This window comes from Rhinatrema bivittatum, chromosome 7, assembly GCF_901001135.1.
Source record: "Rhinatrema bivittatum chromosome 7, aRhiBiv1.1, whole genome shotgun sequence".
Taxonomy (NCBI): domain Eukaryota; kingdom Metazoa; phylum Chordata; class Amphibia; order Gymnophiona; family Rhinatrematidae; genus Rhinatrema; species Rhinatrema bivittatum.
Window position 1 is genome coordinate 180,422,730 of NC_042621.1, and position 20,114 is coordinate 180,442,843.

Below are 20,114 nucleotides of genomic sequence, written 5' to 3' on the forward strand. Positions count from 1 at the left end.
GAGAGGGCTCCCTTGCTGAAGCGTGGATATTCTACTGCGGTGATTGCCACCTTGCTACACGCACAAATGTTCTCCACTTCCTTAGGCTCTGTGCAGGTTTGGTGAGTGTTTGAGGCTTGGTGAGAAGATGGAGGAGTGCTTCCTCGTTCAGTTAAGATCCCGCTCATTTTGGAATTTTTTCAGGATGGGTTGAATAAAGGATTGGCCCTTAATTTCCTTGAAGGTACAAGGTGCAGCTCTTGACTGTTTCAGGGACCAGTGAATGGTGAATCCATATTGGCTCATCCAGATGTGGCCCGTTTCTTGAGGGGAGTGAAACACCTTCATCCTCCTTTGCAGTTACCCGTACCCTTGTGGAGTCTTAATCTCGTGTTGGATTTCTTGGCGGGCCCTACTTTTCGTCTGTTGCTTAGCCTTTCATTGCAGTTACTGACCTTGAAAACAGCGTTTCTGGTGGTGATATGTTCAGCGTGTCGAATTTCCAAGCAACAGGCCTTATCTTGCCGGGAGCCATTGCTTCTGGTGGCTCTAGGGCAATACAGCTGCAATACTGTTCCTTCCTTTTTGCCTGAAGTGGTCTCAGATTTTCACTTGAATCAGGCCATTTCCTGCCATCTCTGGATAGGAAAAGAGATACGGAGGCATATCGACTGCTGTGTCCCTTGGATGTCACGATATGTCATGAGGTTTTTAAACCTTTCTGAAAGACAAATCGCTTGCTTTTCCTTCATGGTGAAGGGAAACCAGGTGAGCTGGCTTTGTGGGCTACAGTATCTCTCGCTGGATTAAGGAGATAGTTATGGCTGCGTATGTGGAGGCTGAAAAGCCTTTGCCTACTCAGGTTAGGACTCATTCCACTAGGGCTCAGGCAGTGTCATGGGCGGAGGTTAGACTGTTGTCTCCCATCGACATTTGCTGAGCTGCGACATGGTTCTCCTTACACACCTTTTCCAGGTATTATTGCATGGACAAGCAGGCCCGGGAGGATGCAGCCTTTGCATATGCAGTTTTAACTGGACTGTGGGCAGCCTCCCACCCTATTCAGGAGTAGCTTGGGTACACCCCACTGGTCCTGAATCCATCTGTCTGAATGCTAGGAAACGAGAAATTACTACTTACCTGATAATTTTCTTTTCCTTAATCTAGACAGATGGATTCAGCTTCCCGCCCTTGACTGCCAAATGATTGTGTTATGGTCCTCCTGCATGGCTACACGATCCAGGGTTACTGGTAAGTGTTCATCCAATCCACAGATATCCAATCCACAGATGAGTACTGAAATGGTTATCTTTTATTAAGTTTTTGCTAAACTGTCCACAGTTGGCTTTTGAAGAGAATACTGGCAGGCTGATGTCACTGCAGTAGTATATATACTGTGATGACAGTTTGCTCCTTCTCCATCTGCTGGTAGAGGTGCATAACCCACTGGTCCTGAATCCATCTGTCTAGATTAAGAAAAAGGAAATTATCAGGTAAGTAGTAATTTCTCAGTATGTAATATATGCTTATACAGAATTTAAATAATCCATATCCCAGAAGATTTTCCTACAAACTATGAGAAAGCAAAAGAAAGATGTAAAAAGGAGAAATTGCCCAGAAACAGGAAAATACCGTATTTTTCGCTCCATAAGATGCACCTGACCATAAGTCGCACCTAGGATTCATTCAGAGGGGGAAAATTAAAAAAAAGAAAAAAATGGTGCGCTAAACCGGCTCTGTTCCCGGGGGTCTGTGCAAATTAGGGGCAATCCAAAAACAGAAAAGGGGAGCAAATCCTGCACTTAAACAATACACAGTTATGGGAGAAGTGCAGAATAGAGTAAAAGTCCACACAAGGATTTCAATATGATATTCAAAATGATTTAAAGTGTGGAATTGCCATCACCAAGTAAATCATTTTGAATATCATATTGAAATCCTTGTGTGGACTTTTACTCTATTCTGCAATTCTCCCATAACTGCAAATTAGGGGTATGCATACAATTTTTTTGTCCCCGTTTCGTTTTCGGGTCTGGGGAGGGCCATTTCGGTCCACTCCTCGGATTAGAAAACTTTTATCATTCTTTCATGGGGGGAAAAAAACCCCACCCCAAACCTAACTACAAACCCCCCCCCCCCCCCCAAGACTTGCCAAAAATCTCTGGTGGTCCAGCGGGGGTCCCGGGAGATCGCTCCCGTGACTCCCGGGCTGGAATGTACAGGGATCTTTGCTTTTGCGGAGAACATGCTGCTATAAGTGTCGTCTATTTGAAACTTTAATACAATGAGTTGGTTTGATGGATCTTTGTGTTTTGTTTCCACAGATTAAATTAGAATGACCATGGCACAGGTTGGGGTGGTGGTGGCGGCTGTTACTGGAATAGTAGGTATTATTCTTCACACCGCCATTCATAAGATTGAGGAAGGACATCTTGCAGTATACTATAGGTACTGTTCTCTGAATTGGTTATCAGCTGCTTTAAAAGGAACATTTTCATTTTAGAATATCAGTTTACTGGTTTCTTGGTCCATTTCTCCAATCTTTTCTTTTTCCTGGTTGTTCTTTCTTTTCTGTCAGCTCAAAACTGTTATATCATGTGCATCACAGAATCACTTGGTAGTTTGAATTGATTTGGGTAATTTGGCTACAATGCAGATAAAACTTTTGATTAATAGTGTGTTTGCCCTTATTTTTAAATGTTACAGATTTTGTCAGCTGCGATGGCCTGGTATCCAGGAGTGTTGCCGTATCATAGAATCAAAATAAAATAGTTGAACGGGATCTCAAGGGGTCATGTTGTTAAATCCCTGACACCAGGCAGGATCTGATCCATATTTTGTTTCAATTTAGGCTGCTATTTGGCAGCACTTTCATCACCTGGTTGCAAGGTTATCAGAACAAAATTAGTAAAACATATTTAAAAAAAAAAAAAAAAAGTAAAAACTCCATTAAAATCCTAATACTAATATTGTTTTATCTAGTGGTGATTTTTCTGCCAGGTCACCAGCCTGGATTCTTTTTGATCTTTATTCCTTTCCTTGGGGGGGGGATGGAAAATGGTGACTGCAGCTGGCCCTAATCAGTTTTTTTTACTTTTTTGAAAAGTACTACTGGTTTTAGCCATAGTGTCCCTCTTTGATCCAAGAGCTCCAATATCCAGAACTTTGTTAGAAATATTTATATGGAGATGTTAATGACCCATCTCAAGTGAGAGATTTTACAACAGAAGAGAAGTGCAGTCCTCCTGTGAGAAGGGGTTTTATAATCACAGACTGTCACAAATGCATGTTCACCTCCTGACTTCACCCAGGTTTTATAAATGTCAAGGAAATGCCTCATAAGCCATTTTGTTATTGAAAATAAGTGTCTTATGGTAAGTAGCATCTCACTTGCCAAAGAATGTTAAAATCCTCCTGCTTCAGATTCTGCTGCAAAAGTATTATCTACAGTATGGCATGAGATGAGTTGGTAAGAATGGCGTTGGACAATAAAATTGTGTGTTATGAATACATGCATTGTCAATTTATTATTACTTTTATAGTAACTTAGATAATTTCAAATCCAGACTTTCCTAATACTGAAACTTCTTTTATTTTTAAGTTTGATAACCACTGCTTTATTCATATGAATCAGAAGCATTTGCCTTGCATAAACATTTTGTTTGACAAAGTGCACTGGAGAATCTGTCATGAAGGTCAAAGTTGCAGCCCTCTGTGAACTTCATTTTAATTTTGTATGGTATCCATAGAAATCACTTACAGGAACAGTGAATTCCTGCTCTGAAGGGCTTACAAGCTAAGTAGTGTAGGGAGATAATTGACCTGCCCAAGGATATAACAGATAGTGGCAGTACTCAATCTCAGTTTTCCCAATTCCTGGCCTGCCACCGCCTCTCCTTAAATTAAACTCTTGACATAGAATTCATCCCACGCTCCAAAGACTTTCACTTGTACTCATCTGGAGTTTTCATCGTTAGTATGAATCATCTGCTGCTACTTTAATCATTCTTAGTCTGCATGAGAGTTTCTCACTTGGAAATTGAAGAAATTCCAAAGTGATCTTCCCAAGGCCTCAAATAATTTTCTATTTATCTCAAGTAGTAGTCATTTTGCTTCCGTGTTCAAAGCCCTTTGGATATATTTAGAATGTTATTAGGTTGATAAAAAGAGAATTTGAAAATTGCTGTCACTTGTTTACAGCTGTGGTACAGCAGCTAAGATATATAAATTGAAAGAAGAGGATTGGCCCAGACTACTGCTTGACCATTGCTGCGGTTCCCCTCTTTGCTACTGGGCATTCTCCCATTTGGCACACCTTGGTCCTAAAAGGTGTAAAAAGAAATACAAAAGAGTTAGCAGAACTTAAGACTGGGACAAGATTCTTCTTTTTATACTTGGGTCTTTTTCTTTACTTGTGAGAAATATTGACTAAGGCAGTTTTTATAAATCATTTTCAAACAGCCACATAGTTGATCCACCATACTGAGCCATTTCAGTCAGGATAAGCACAAAATACAGTAAGTGTTCAGACAGCAGCAGATATGAGGTAGAAATTTATGTATCTGTGCAGTGCTGTGTATGCTTTGTAATGCTATATATCAATAATAATTAAAAAAAAAAAAAAAAAAAAAAAAAAAAACCACACAAAAAGGCAAGCTGTAAAATCTTAAGAAATTGCAAAAAAGACAGCAACCATGCCTTATATGTAAAGGATATAAACACAATTCCTCAAACCTTACACCTCAACAGCCGAAATACGCTGTGGGGAAACACCATCATCATAGGAATAGTGTTACTTAGTTCAATGATTTAAAAACTTTTTTTTTTTTTGTTGTAAATAAAAAATGTTTCAAAACTTTGTATATCCAAACTTTATATATCCAACAGTACTTTGCACATCTCGCCCAGATGACAAATAGCTAAGACTCTACCGTGTTTCGAGAGTGTGCTCAACTCCTCTCTGCTTCAGGGGAACTCGCCATTTAATCCAACCAGATCTTTGTTTCTGTTGGTCAGAAATACAGTCAATTAATTAAAGTTATGAAACAGCCAATCATATTATAAATTTGTGCTTAAATGTCAATCAGAGCACTGGAAAGCCAATAAAATGAATCCACGTCATAAAATGTTAAACCAATCAACATCTTCATTCAGCCCGTTCAGCGCTTTAGTGTTCAATTTAAAAATCCACATCTGTTCCTTCAAAGCTAAATGTTTTGCCAATCACCTCCCCCCTCCGATTCAGGAACATGATCGATGACCGTCCAAGTAATTTGATTGAAAGTGTACTTAAGACTCAAAAAATGAAAATTCACAAGTGCCACAGATGAAATGCCCACCAATGTCATGCATAGAAAGAACATGCCAATTCCGATGGATAGATTTATGCATGGAAGTTTATAAAAAACACCAAAGTTTGTGTTTTCTCGAGGAAGGAATTTAAGAGATTTATTGGTTCATTCTTTTCTTCCTTCCATTGCTAGTAATCATGACATTGGTGGGCATTCCATCTGTGGCATTTGTGAATTTTGTAATCTTGCGATCACAGGTATACAGTTATATGTTGTCGAGTACTGCAGTGCTTGCGGATCAAAAAATCATTAGATGAAACAGAAAATAAACCCTATGATATACAAGTAACGGAGTGTCAACCTGATATCAGAGAGGTTCCTGAGGCAGCTGGGACGCGAAACGTGATCTCGTCGAACTGTACTCCTGCTAAAGGGAAGTACCCTGAATTTACTTCTTTGTGCAAAATAGCAAGAGAGAAAGAATTGCATTTCAATATTTGCTTAAGAGAAGTACTCCGAACCTATTTTATATAAAAAAGAAAAAATAGAAAAGAATGAAAAATGAGTTTCAACACAGGATTCAGTAAAGACCAATGATTAAAGATGGCCCCATCAGTGGTTTAAAAATGGAGGAGTCATGCCCAAAATACTGTGGGTGTTATGAAGGTCTAACACACTTATACCTGGTATACGTGAAATGATGAAAATCGGAAATCTGTCTGAAATTTAAATTTAAAATTCAGTGTTGACGTGTTGAATATATAAACTCAAATATAAATATAATAATATTTACTAACTCAAAAATCAGTATTTCTTCATAAATTACTGGATTGTACAGGAGCATACTTCTGAAATCATGTTTTTCTGTTTGTTTGTTTCAGGGGTGGTGCGCTATTGAATAATCCATGTGGACCAGGTTATCACATCATGTTGCCCTTCCTCACCTCTTACAGATCTGTGCAGGTTAGACATAATTGTCATAGGGATTGGGAGCTACTTTGGGAGCCAATGTAATAAAACATGAGTTTAAAAAAATGAGCTAAATTCCTTATCATCCATCCCAGACATGTGGGTATTTAATGTCTACTAGCAGTGGACACATCTTTTCCAGTGACATCACCTAGTATTAAGATGGTACAGCATAGGCAAAAGGCCAGTATTTTTTGTCTCCTGCAGATGATAGCACACTGGGTTAGTGCAGGAGGATCTCTAGCTCCCATTGTCTGGCTCACAGTCTCACCTGGAGGAGCTTGTTTTCAGTTCTGCTTTTTGTGTTCAGTGTCTTTCTGTTCCTTGGGGCAGCAGTTCTTTGAATTATTTCCCTGATGGTGCAGGTTTTCGGTCAGGTTCCTAGGGCACTTTTTTTTTTTTTTTTTTTTTTTGTTGAGTGAGTGTGGTTATGCAGCTCCCAGGTTCTCCCAGGCCTGGTTGATCTCAGGGGAGTATTGGGCTAGTTTAGGAGGTACCCTCTAAGTCAGAGCCTTCTTTCTGGGCGGGGGGGGGGGGGGGGAAAGACTGCCTTGGACCCTACCCCTTTTTTTCAGCCCCTTCTCCTCCTCCTCTTCTCTAAGTCTCTCTCTATATTTAACTCTGTTTGGATAATGTTGCTTTAAAAAGAGCAGAAGGTCCGGCAGCACAGGAGAGAAAGCACTCAGCTGTGCATGTTTTATGGAAAAGTTCACATTGGGCCCATGGAGGAAGATTTTAAGATGGCTCCAGCTGGGTCCATTCTTTAGGCATTTTTATTTCAGAGCATGGTCCTGTACAGGAGCAAGCACATACGCAGTACAACTGGCATTTACTGCCTTGTGTGTGATGGGGGCAGTGATTCTAATGTGAGAGAGATGGTCAAGGAGGTCGTCTTGCTCCCCTACTGTTGGAGCAATGGAGAGTTCTGCAGGGTCAAGTGCCTTAACTTCCTCTTCTGTCTGTGAGGGCCGTACTGCAGCAGGATTTGCCACCATTTTAGATTGTCCATACACCCATTCTAGCCTGCAATCTGTTTTGAATTTGTGGGGTTTTTTGCTCCGGGGGGGTGGGGGGGCTCGGTATTGTCTCTGGAAGGGGAAATAGCACAAGATTTCTGCTGGTCTCTTTTCTTCTCTCTTATCCTCCTTTCCAAGGGACCTTATCTCCGAAGTTTTTGTAGGTTCCTTCAAGCTTTTTGAACAATCCAGGTATCTGATTGGGGAGGATCCCCGGTGACAGTGGGTAAAGAGGCTGCTTCAGTTCTCTCTTGGGGAACAAAAGAGGTTTTGGGCAAAAGGTTTTGAGCTTGATGTGGGTGGTGGTCCTCTCCAAGGTCTCCTCTGGATTCTGGAGCAGAGGAGGAACTTGATGCAGACAGCCTTTGGTCGTCTTTGGAGAAAGGGTAGTTGTCTTCTGAGGGAGAAGACTTCTCCATCATTTGGTTATTCCATAAGGATGAGGCACTTTCTCTGATCTCCCAGGTGGTGATGTCTCTTCGGATGTCTAAGATTGAGGAGGCTCCTACTTGAAAATCTATTCTTTTGGGTGTCTCTCTAAAGGCTTTTCTCTTCACAAGGCAGTTGAGGATATGGTTGAATTTGAATGGGATTTCCCTAAGTGGGGTCTCAAGGGTATTAAGATCTTAAATAAGTGATATCTGTTGCCAGGTGAGGTCAGTTAACACCTTTTTCAGATGCCTTGGGTCGGTATCCTGATTTTGGCTGTGTCCCCACAAGACTGTCATGCCAATTGGAGGAGGTATGGCCCTCATAGATCCTCAGGATAGGGAGATACACTTGAAGCATGCAGGGGGCAGGGGGCACACCAGGTTAGAGAGAAGGGCTACCAAAATGATAAGGGGAATGGAACAGCTCCCCTATGAGGAAAGACTAAAGAGGTTAGGACTTTTCAGCTTGGAGAAGAGACGGCTGAGGGGGGATATGATAGAGATGTTTAAAATTGAGAGGTCTAGAACGGGTAGATGTGAATCGGTTATTTACTCTTTCGGTTATTTACTCTTTCGGATTTACTCCAGGTTAGAGAGAAGGGCTACCAAAATGATAAGGGGAATGGAACAGCTCCCCTATGAGGAAAGACTAAAGAGGTTAGGACTTTTCAGCTTGGAGAAGAGATGGCTGAGGGGGGATATGATAGAAATGTTTAAAATTGAGAGGTCTAGAACGGGTAGATGTGAATCGGTTATTTACTCTTTCGGTTATTTACTCTTTCGGATAGTAGAAAGACTAGGGGGCACTCCATGAAGTTAGCATGGGGCACATTTAAAACTAATCTGAGAGTTCTTTTTTACTCAATGCACAACACTCCCCTTTGTGCACCCCTTCGTGCAACCCTTGTGCTCCGTCTATTTTAATTTTTGTAGTTTTTCTTTGTTAATTTTATTGGACATACAAGTCTCCTAATAAAGCATCTTAACGGACATTACCTGGCATCTATTGTTTGTGTTGTACCACGGATCAGTCCAGACACCCACCCGCTGGTCTTTATGGTTTGGTCTTTCACAGATCTTTCTTTTGGCGCAGATACCCAGCACGAAAACACTATTAAGATAATGCAAAGAATCTCGAATGCTCGGGTTTTCCATTTGCAAGTTTCTCTTAACTTTTTTTTTTTTTTTTTGTCCTAAGATGGACTGTATATAGTTACATATGTTTCGATTTTTCTTGATTATTCATCAGTTGGTTCGTGTTTTTCCAGCTTTGATATTCTTAATACTGAAGGGACGCAGGGGGGTGCACCAGGTTGTTAGAGAGCACCCTTCAAGTTTTTCTCTGTCTCCATCTGCTGGAAGGGAGGCATAACCCATGGTCTGGACTGATCCGTGGTGGTACAGGAACAAAAATTAGCAGGTAAGGAATAATTTTCTTTTCCTATTTCCAATACTTTTATGGAATCCCCATGCACATCAAGTTCCAAGAAGCTTGTGGTGGAGAGCTCTATGGAGAGCCTAAAGAATTGTTGGCTGTGGTTCCGGTGCCATTTGAATCTCGGGGTCAAGGTATATTTTCATTTTGAAAGGAGTCAACAGCTGTGATCGGATACCCCATTTCCATATGGAACTTCTTTGTTCAGTAAATTATGATGGTGAGGCAAGGAAAGTATCTGAGGTGTATTTTCATATTCTTGTTGGGGAAAGAAAAGTTTCTTCATTTTTACATTCTAGGAAACATTTCTAGTTCATAGCCCTTTCAGCCTTGCCACAGTGCCAAGAACCAGGGTTAAGATGATTGTAATAGAATCCACTTTCATAAAGAGTCTCATGGTCTTTCTATACCTGGATGATTAGCCAATAAGGGCCAAGTTGTTTCAAGAAGATCAATTGTTCTCGAACAGGTACAGATCTTGGTTGGTTAGTGAACTTTGTGAAAAGCGATCTGGTCCCTTTGCAGTCTCTGGAGTTTCTGCGAGGTCATTTCGACATCAGTCAGCCATATTTTCTTAATGCAGGAAGAGTAGCAGAGCTTCAGGAAGCCCCCAGGGCTTGGCATTACCTTCAGCTCTTGAGTTCTGTGACACCTACTTTGGATGTGGTCCCATGGGCTCATATGCAGCTTCTTCATACTTCTGTCTCATTGGTCCCTGCAGTCTCAAGAATTTGAAGCTCTCCTTCTCCTAATGGGAAGAGCTTATCTTGGTGGGTGGTTTCTTTAAACTTTCAAAGGGAATCAGTCTGGAGCCTCCCCTTTGGACTGTAGTTACCTCTGACGCAAGCTTGATGAGCTGGAAAGCCCATTGTTGCGATCATGTAGAATAAGGTCCCTGGATTGAGATGGAGGCCCCGTGGTTCATGCACATGCTAGAAACCAGTGATCAGACAAACCCTTCTATATTATCTTCCTCTGGTAAAGGGAGCAGTATTTTGTGTGCTCTTGGATAATGTCACAGACGTGGCTTTTGTGAACAGACAAGGGAGCACTCAGAGCCTAATGCCTGCCCAAAGGATGGCTCTTCTCTTTTAGTGAGCCGAATAAAATCTTCCGCAAATATCAGCAGTTCACATAGCAGCAGTGGAGAACATTCAGGCTGATATTCTCAGCAAAAGCACATTGGACCTTGAAGAGTTGGAGCACAGCTGGGAAGCCTTCCAGATGATAGGCTGGTGTAGCTCTCCCTTCAGGATATGATAGTAGCTCCTATGAACTCCAAGACTGGTAAGATCTTCAGTTGTTGGAAGGAATGGGGTTCCAATGCAATCAATGCCCTGATTTAGCCATGGCTGAAGAATGAGCTTTGTTTTTTTTTTTCTCTGTAGCCTTTTGCAGGCAGAACTCTGAGATAGAGGATCATACATCATTGGACATTCTAGTTCAGGATTGACAAAGAAGTCCATAGTATGCAGATCTGATGCGGTTGCAGGTCAGAGCCTCCCGTCAATTAGGGGTTTAGGGTCTTTTACACAAATGCCTGATTCTCATGGAGGATCCAGCTCCATTCTGTCTTATGGCCTGGCCCTTGAGTGGTCTCACTTGCACAGGCATGCCGATGGCCAATTTTAAGTGACTGCAGCTCTTGTAGAATACTGCTGTATGTTTTTTGGTGGAGGCTAAGACGTATTCATATATTATGCAAGAGCTGCATTAGCTGCCTACTGTCTACAGAGAAAAATTTAAAATCCTCAGTTTTAAATGCCATATTCAGTCAGCCCCTTCTTATTTGGCTAATCTACCACAGGATTACCAAATTTTCTAAAAATAAACCATAAATTGTGTTGTAAGACAGTGGATCTATCACTATATGGTGGAACTGTTAGTAAATTTATTTTATCTTTTTCAGACAACATTGCAAACTGATGAAGTGAAAAATGTGCCTTGTGGAACCAGGTATAGTATTCATTGTTCTGTTTTGTTTCTCCTCTTGCTGATTCTGCCTAATTAAACTCGCAAATTGCATAGTGTTTCATGTCTCTTGATTGGGTACCTTTTTTTCTGAGCAATAAGACACAACTGACTATGTATTTCTGGTGGTAACAGCAAGCTGATTTTTTCAGAAACCTACTTATATGTTTAGAGTTGTTGATTTTCTCTTGTGCTAATCTTTTGCCTTATTTCACAGTTCCATTCATACCCATTACCATGCAAGCTTTTCTTTCTGCATAAGTTTAAAACTGTAGATGAAAAACTTTTCTTAAAAAAATGTTTTCTTATTATCGCATATGAGCTTGTCAGATAAGAACATAAATTGCCATACTGGGTCAGACCGAGGGTCCATCAAGCCCAGCATCCTATTACAATCAGTGACCAATCCAGGTTACAAGTACCCAAACATTAAATAGATCCCATACTACTGAAATAACTGATAATTAGTCTTTTAATAATACGATACTTTAAAAATGATATACATATTATTTGTGTGGTCAGGGGCAGCGGAACGCCTTTTTGGGTGGAGGTGGTAGGCAAATCAACCAAAGTCTGTCCCCAGCTTCCACTGACAATTTCTTACTTTAAGTTACAGTTAATATAAATCTTTCTACATATATTCTTCATGTAAATCAATGACTGAATGTGATTCTCTTTGAAATGCTGAAAGGCAGAATATAAATCAAATAATATTGAAAAAATACAGTATAATTCTCAAACCAACCAATAAAAAGCTTGAGGTTTGAAAACAGATATAATGGTAAAGGAAAAAATGACAGAACAGTATAACTAATAGATGTATCAGTACTAAGTGATTATTCTGTACTATCTATTGAGAGAGAAAAGATAATCAAGTACCAAGAGATGTAATCTGAAACCAAAAAATTGTGGCCTGAAGTTCCCCGTACGTACCCGGATCAGTCCAGACAGTGGGTTATGTCCCCCTTCCAGCAGAGGGAGTCAGAGGAAAACTTGAAGGGTGCTCTCCCAGTCACAGGTACGGCCTCTGCGTCCCTTCAGTATTGCTCTGACTCCAGCAGAGGAAAGTCACAGAACCTGCGGTTCCCTACTAATCTCTCTAGAGGGTTTGAATTTCCCTTTTCATCTCTACTTTCACTAATTTTTGTTTCTCTCTGTTGGATGGATCATATAAAAAAAAAGAAATATATAACCCGAGAAAGTTTGAGACCTTTCTCCCTGCTTTCTAACGGGCCGATTCAGTAAAGTCCGCGGGAGAGCGGACGAACGCCCGCTCTCCTGGCGCGCGCACAGGCCACTCACCTGTGTGCGCGATTCTGTATTTAAATTAGGTGGTGCAGTAGAAACGGGCAAAAGGAGGCGCTACGGACACTAGCGCGTCCCTAGCGCCTCCTTTTGACCCAGAGTGGCAGCTGTCAGCGGGTTTGACAGCCGACGCTCAATTTTGCCGGCGTAGGTTCTCGAGCCCGCTGACACCACGGGCTCAGAAACCGGATGCCATGATATTAAGTCGTAGGGTGCACAGAAAAGCAGTTTTTACTGCTTTTCTGTGCACTTTCCCGGTGCCGGCAGAAACTAGCGCCTACCTTTGGGTAGGCGCTAATTTCTTAAAGTAAAATGTGCGGCTTGGCTGCACATTTTACTTTCTGTATCGCGTGGGCATATCTAATAGGGCCATCAACATGCATTTGCTTGAATAAGGGGTAAGGGAAAACACGCGTCCAAGGGCAGGTTAACAGTGCGCTCTGTTGGAGCGCACTGTATTGTATCGGCCTGTAAGTAAATCTTCTTGCAGACAGAACCGGCAGCAGGCTAGTTTAATGTTGTTTTAAACTTGGGGTAAGTGTCTGTAATTTTTTACTTCACAGATTCAGTTTTGGCTGTCTGGGGGTGCATGTTGGTGGTGCAACCTCTCCCCCCACAACGACCCGCTGTCCTGAGAAGCCGTTTACCTCAGGGCAGCACTTGCAGAGATGCGGCATTCCTCCGCTTTAAAAAAAATAAATAAATAAAATATAATAGGACTCTTTAAGAGGACATTTATTGGGTCGTTGTTTCTTACCTGAGCGGAGGTTTTTTGCTGTTTCCCGCTCCTCACAGGCTTCGGGGGAAGTTTTCTATAGTTTGTTTACCTTTTCTTCCCCCATGCCGCGATCTTCGCGATGTTCGGCTTGTGGAGAGCCGGGGACCCGTCTCTCCCACCAGGGCCTGTGTTTGAGATGCCTCCCTGGGAGGGAGGGTACCTCGAGGCCAGCGGGGGCGTTCCTCAATGCGCTCTCAAGCGTGGTGGCTCAATGGGGGGTCGGCTCCTCTCCCGTCCAAAGAGGGAACGGCGGACATTTTGTTTTCTGTGCCGGCTGCTCCACAGCAGCCCCCTGAGGATTTAGATGTGCTTTCTCCACCGATCCTGACTCTGGAGAACCTCCCTGATCAAGAGACTCCTTCGGGGGGCCCCCCTGACCCCCCACCCCGGACCCCCTCCCATCCATTTTCTCAGCAGATTTATTTTATCTCTGCATAAGGCTTACTTAGCCAGTTTGGAGCAGTAGCAGCATCTAGCTCCTGGACCTACTCCTCCCAAAGTTGTCAGAGTCTCGGATTCCCTCGATGCTGCAGGAAGTTCTCAGGGTTCCTCCCGGGTTAGGGTGGTTACGCAGCCTGATCCTTCTCCTCAGGATCTCTGCCCACCACCAAATACTGACCAAGATATGCCGGATGAATATGTGCAAGTGGAAGGCGATGCCCCATGGGTTCTGCGTTTATTCCAAAAGGATGAGTTGGACCCCCTCATCCCCCATGTTCTGGCGGAGTTAGATATTGATGCTCCTCAGGAGTCTCCAGTTACTCTTTCGGGAACTAAGAAGGGTGACCCTGTCCTTGCTGGGCTGTGCCCGCCGGCAAGCACCTTTTCTTTCCACCCTATGTTACTTCAGTTGTTGTCCAGGGAATGGGACTCGCCGGAGGCTAGTCTAAGGGTCAGCAGGGCTATGGAAAAGCTCTACCCCCTCCCGGAGGAGTATTTGGAACTCCTCAAGGTTCCCAAAGTTGCCGCGTCAGTCTCGGCAGTCACTAAAAGAACTACTATTCCAGTGACTAGTGGAGCTGCCCTCCAGGACTTACAGGATCGGAAACTCGAGGTTTACCTCAAGAGGATCTTTGAAGTTTCAGCCTTAGGGGTCAGAGCCACAGCCTGTAGCTCTCTGATGCAGCGCGTTGGTCTCCGTTGGGTCCAACAGCTACTTTGTACTCAAGATCTGCCTCCGGAGGAAGCGCAGCAAGCAGAACGTTTAGAAGCGGTATTAGCTTATGGAGCAGATGCTTTATACGATCTTTCCCGCGTCTTGGCTAGATCGATGGTATCAGCAGTTTCTGCTAGACGTCTTCTCTGGCTTCGTAACTGGTCAGCGGATGCCTCTTCTAAGACTCAGTTGGGTTCTCTTCCCTTCAAGGGCAAGTTGTTGTTTGGGGAAGATCTAGAGCAGATCATCAAATCCCTGGGAGAGAATAAAGTGCATAAGTTGCCGGAGGATCGTCCTTGGACCTTCAGGACCTTCAACTCTACCAGAAGCTGATTCCGGGGGCAGCGTAGTTTTCGTCAGTCAAGACCATCTTCACAAAGACTTCCTTCCTCACGGTCGCAGTCCTGGTCTCAGTCCTTTCGGGGCCACAGACCAGCCAGAGATGGTTTCTCCCAAGGGGCCCCCTCCAAGCCTGCCCAATGAAGCCTTGCCAATCCACTCCTCAACTCTCAGGATAGGGGGACGTTTTTCCCTCTTCTTCGAGGAGTGGGTCAAAATTACTTCGGACAAATGGGTCCTGGATATTCTACAGCACGGCTACGCTTTAGAATTTGTTTGCCCATTAAGAGACAGGTTTCTCTTTTCTCTGCGGAACGCTGCAGAAACAACGTATAGTTCGACAAATGCTAGACCGACTCCTGGACCTAGGGGCCATCCTCTCGGTGCCTCCGTCGGAACATGGGTCAGGCCATTATTCCGTCTACTTCGTTGTCCCCAAAAAGGAGGGCGCCTTCCGGCCAATCCTGGATCTCAAGATGGTCAACAAGGCCCTCAAAATCCCACTCTTCAGGATGGAAACGTTGCAGTCTTTAATAGCAGCGGTTCATGGTGGAGAATTCCTAGCCACCTTGGATCTGACGGAGGCTTACCTTCACATCCCTATCCTGAAACAGCATCGTTTCCTTCGGTTCAAGATACTCTGACATTTTCAATTTCAGGCCTTACCATTCGGTCTGGCGACTGCTCCACGCACTTTCACCAAAGTTATGGTGGTGGTGGCGGCAACCCTACGAAGAGAAAGGATTCTGGTCCATCCCTACCTGGATGACTGGCTCATCTGAGCAAAGACCCTGGACCTTTGTCAACGGGCAGTCAACAGAGTCTTTCACCTTCTGCACTCTCTGGGATGGGTCGTCAACTTTGCCAAGAGCAGCCTTTCGCCCTCACAGACGATCGACGTTTTGGGAGCACACTTTGATACTAGCGTGGGCAAGGTCTTCCTCCGTCATGATTGTGCTCAGTCTCTTATATCGCAGGTATAGCAATTCCGCTGTCTCCCTCTCCCCACAGCATGGGATTATCTTCAGGTCCTGGGCTTGATGGCTTCAACTATAGATCTAGTTCCTTGGGTCTTTGCACATATGAGACCGTAGCAGAGAGTGTTGCTCTCCCACTGGAAGCCTGGGTCGCAAGAGTTCCAAGCCCTCCTGCCCCTGTCAGAGGTTGCCAAGGACAGCCTAAGCTGGTGGCTCTGTCTGGACCACTTGCTTCTGGGAGTGGACTTAGAGATCCCTCAGTAGGTGATCATCACCACGGATGCCAGTCTCTCCGGCTGGGGAGCGGTATGTCAATCGCAGTCTGCTCAGGGACGATGGTCGTCAGTGCAGATGACATGGCCAATCAACTGTCTGGGGACCAGAGCGGTTCGTCTCGCGTTAAAGCATTTCCTCCCTCTGGTTCATCACCGAGCGGTAAGGATCCTCTCCGACAATGTGACGACAGTGGCATACATCAACCGTCAAGGGGGAACAAAGAGCCAGCATGTCTCTCTGGAGATGGACAAGTTAATGGCTTGGGTGGAACTCCACCTCTCCCGGCTGGCAGCCTCCCACATAGCAGGGGTTGACAACGTTCAGGCGGACTTCTTAAACCGTCAGCACATAGATCTGGGGAGTGGGAGCTCTCCGCCGAAGCGATGGCATTGCTCGTCAGACGGTGGGGGTCCCCCCATCTGGACCTGATGGCCACTCAGCGGAATGCGAAGGCTCCACGCTTCTTCAGTCGCAGAAGGGAGCACGGCGCAGAAGGCGTGGATGCCCTAGTCTCCCATGGCTGACACATCTCCTGCTCTGTGTTCCCACCATGACCCCTGGTGGGCAAGGTGCTTTGGATAGAAATTCACCAGGGGCCAGTAATCTTGGTAGCACCGGAGTGGCCCCGAAGACCATGGTTCGCGGACCTCGTCAACCTCACTGTGGACAGCCCTCTTCGCCTGGGGAATCTGCTGCGTCAGGTTCCTCTATTTTTCGACTGGGCAGATTGCTTCTGTCTTGCGGCCTGGTTTTTGAGAGGCGCAGATTGCGGAGACGGGGCTACCTGGAGCAGGTTATCTCGACGCTCCTGAGGGCCAGGAAGACATCCTCTTCTATTTCCAATGCCTGGGTCTAGAAAGTTTTTTCGAGGTCTGGTGTGATTCCATCCAGATATTGCCAAGTCACGCTTCAGTAGTCCAGATCCTCTCCTTTCTACAGCGAGACCTTGAGAAAAATTTGGCTTACAATTCCCTGAGGGTTCAGGTGGCCGTCCTTGGATCTCTTATCCGTCGCCTGACGGTGCTCCTCTTTCCTCGCATCTGAACATAGTCCGCTTTTTAAGGGGAGTGAAGCACCTACATCCACCGGTTCGCCGCTTATGTCCCTCCTGGAGCCTAAATTTGGTTCTTCGGATCTTGGGTGGCCCGCCCTTCAAGCCATTGCACAGAGCTACACTCAAAGATTTAACTCTCAAGACAGTTTTGGCTATCTGTTCTGCCCGCAGAATCTCGGAGATTCAAGCGCCGTCATGCAGAGAGCCCTTCCTCCGCTCCTCGGACTCGGGAGTATCCTTGAGTACAGTGCCCTCTTTTCTGCCGAAGGTGGTCTCAGCCTTTCATTTGAACCAATCAGTGGAGCTTCCATCCTTTCCTGACGAGGATTCCAAGGAACTTTGGCTTGATGTCAAGCGAGTTCTTCTTCGCTACTTGGAGGTTACCAATGACTTCAGACTATCGGACCATCTCTTTGTCCTCTGGAGCGGTCCCAGGAAGGGGAATGTGGCTTCCAAAACTACTATTGCTCGCTGGCTGAAGGCAGCCATCTCTGCAGCATATATTGGTGCCGGGAAGCAACCTCCGGAGGGCATTAAGGCTCACTCGCTTCGGTCTCAAGCAGCCTCTTGGGCGGAAACCCAAGCAGTCTCTCCACAGGAGATATGCAGAGCTGCTACCTGGAAGTCGTGGCACACTTTTGCTTGTCATTATCGGTTAAATCTCCAACCTCCGGTTTTTGGCTCGTTTGGCACTAAGGTCATTCGAGCAGGGCTATCCGGGGCCCACCCTACGTAGGGAAGCTTTGGTTCATCCCACTGTCTGGACTGATCCGGGTACGTACAGGGAAAAGAAAATTATTCCTTACCTGCTAATTTTCATTCCTGTAGTACCACGGATCAGTCCAGACGCCCGCCCTCAGATTTTCATGGGTTTTTGGGATTATCCTCCAGCTTGATTGATGGGGAGATTTCAGACTGTCTGTACCTGTTTAATGGTTCAGTTTGCAAGTTGTTTTCTTGATGTTAAACTCAAGGTTTCTTACATTTTGTATATGTTTCCAGTTATTTGTTGATTTTCCATGATCCATCCTCCGTTTTCTTCTGGCTTTGATATTCTTAATACTGAAGGGACACAGAGGCCGCACCTGTGACTGGGAGAGCGCCCTTCAAGTTTTCCTCTGACTCCCTCTGCTGGAAGGGGGATATAACCCACTGTCTGGACTGATCCGTGGTACTACAGGAACAAAAATTAGCAGGTAAGGAATAATTTTCTTATACAGAAACAGTCCTAATTGTTTGGGCACCACTTGCTTGATTATAAAGAACATCCAACCTCACCTTGAAGTATTGTCTGTATATATTACACTGAAGAAGATTCAGAAAGAAGCCATTTAGCACAATTCAAGTATTAAGAAGAGCACTAGCAGTAAATTGGAGAAATTGAGATCCTATCCAGCATACCCTGATTTACAAGTGAGTTTGTTCTTGTCATTGTGCAAAACGAACCCAATATATAAATTCTGTATCTCCAGTTCTATAAATATTATAGTCTGTATCCACAGGAAACCCCACACAAACATATACTCTAAAAAGAGGGCAGAGCAGAATATTTCCCTATGTACCTCTCCATACAAAGAAAAATATTCAAATTTTGGTGTCATCTAAGTAACAGTAACTCCCTCCAGTACTAAGCACCTTGTGAAATAATACAGAATCCTGCAAAAAAAAAAAGAAAAGAAAAACACTTAGGCCATATTAAGCTAACCTGCCCTACTAAAGAAACATTAACTCACAGGACTTACAACAGAAACAACTTTACCTATTAAAAGACAGCACTGCAAATATTACACCAGGACCTGCAACATCTGTTAAGAAGACACAAAGAATAAGACTGCTACACATGCTAGCAGAATACATCAGGTTGGTCATATTTGCAGAACACAGAAAGACCTTCATCAAATATTGGAGAAATTACTTACCTGATAATTTCATTTTCCTTAGTATAGACAGATGGACTTAGGACCAGTGAGTTTTTACTCCCTGACGTCACAATATATATAACCCTGTAGTGATCCTAGTCTGCCAATATTCTCTTCAAAAGCAACTGTGTACAGACTAGCAAAAAACTTGATTAAAAAACAGGTAACCAGAACTGTACTCAACCAACCATAAACACTGAACTCACATAAGATTCTAGGTACCCCAAGCTAGGGACTGGATGAACACTTCCTAGTAATCCCTTGGGACCCAGAGCCCCACAGGAGGACTTTTGACCCACTCACGTGGCAGCCAAGGGCAGGAAGCTGAGTCCATCTGTCTACACTAAGGAAACGAAATTATCAGGTAAGTAATTTCTCCATTTCCTAGCATGTAGACAGATGGACTCAGGCCCAGTGGGTTGTACCAAAGCTACTCCCCAACATGGTGGGAGGCTGCCTGCAATCCAGTCAACACTGCAGGTGCAAAGACCGCATCCTCCCGGACCTGCACATTCAGACGATAAAACCTGGAAAAAATGTGTAAGGAGGACCACGTTGCAGCTTGGCAAATATTGGCGGGAGACAACAGACTAACCTCTGCCCATGACTCTGCCTGAGCCCTAGTGGAATGAGCCCTAACCTGAGTAGACAACTTTCCAGCATCCACATATTTATTTATTTATTTATTTAGAATTCTTATATACCGACATTCTTGAAAGAAGATATCAAATCAGATCGGTTTCCATTAAAACTGAACAATCGCAGCTGTGGCGTTACATTGAAACAAGTTGTCATAAACAAAAGCATTATGAGTAACATTATAAGAAAACATAAGTAAAGAGTAAAAAAAGTATAAATCAACAAATCAGACAGACAGTCTTCAAGACTAAACCCAATATGAGTGTGACAAAGAACAAAGGCACATTTAGATGGAGCAACAGTGCCGTAGTGATGTTGTAGCTGATAGGCGTAATGTAGAGTTTAAGGATGGGGGAGGTCGGGAAGGTAAGGGGTAGGATGAGAGAAGGGATAGAAGAGAGAGGGGAGGAGTGGCATTAAGACTTGCTAAGGTGGACTAGTGAAGGTGGTCAGGGACGAGAGTGTGGCTCTCTGCTGTCCAGTTATGTCCTTTGACCCGTGTCTGAGTGTTCTTGAGACTCCGGGAATGCTTTTCTAAAGAGCCAAGTTTTGAGGTGTTTCTTAAAAGATTGGGTACAA

The 20,114-nt window shown here is 44.1% G+C and overlaps 1 protein-coding gene across 4 annotated transcripts in view; it reads left to right on the forward strand.

Annotated features, from left to right (window-relative positions):
* ERLIN1 (ER lipid raft associated 1) overlaps positions 1-20,114 on the forward strand; it is a 147,959-nt gene that overhangs the window by 35,152 nt on the left and 92,693 nt on the right. For 2 of the 4 annotated variants that reach the window (XM_029609575.1, XM_029609577.1), the window contains 3 exons: positions 2,304-2,362; positions 6,152-6,233; positions 11,031-11,077. In XM_029609575.1, coding sequence (XP_029465435.1) covers positions 6,198-6,233; positions 11,031-11,077 — 83 coding nt within the window. In that variant the 5' untranslated portion in view covers positions 2,304-2,362; positions 6,152-6,197. Of the gene's footprint in view, positions 1-2,303; positions 2,428-6,151; positions 6,234-11,030; positions 11,078-20,114 lie in introns of those variants that run through there. The other 2 variants (XM_029609574.1, XM_029609576.1) reach the window with 2 other exon arrangements.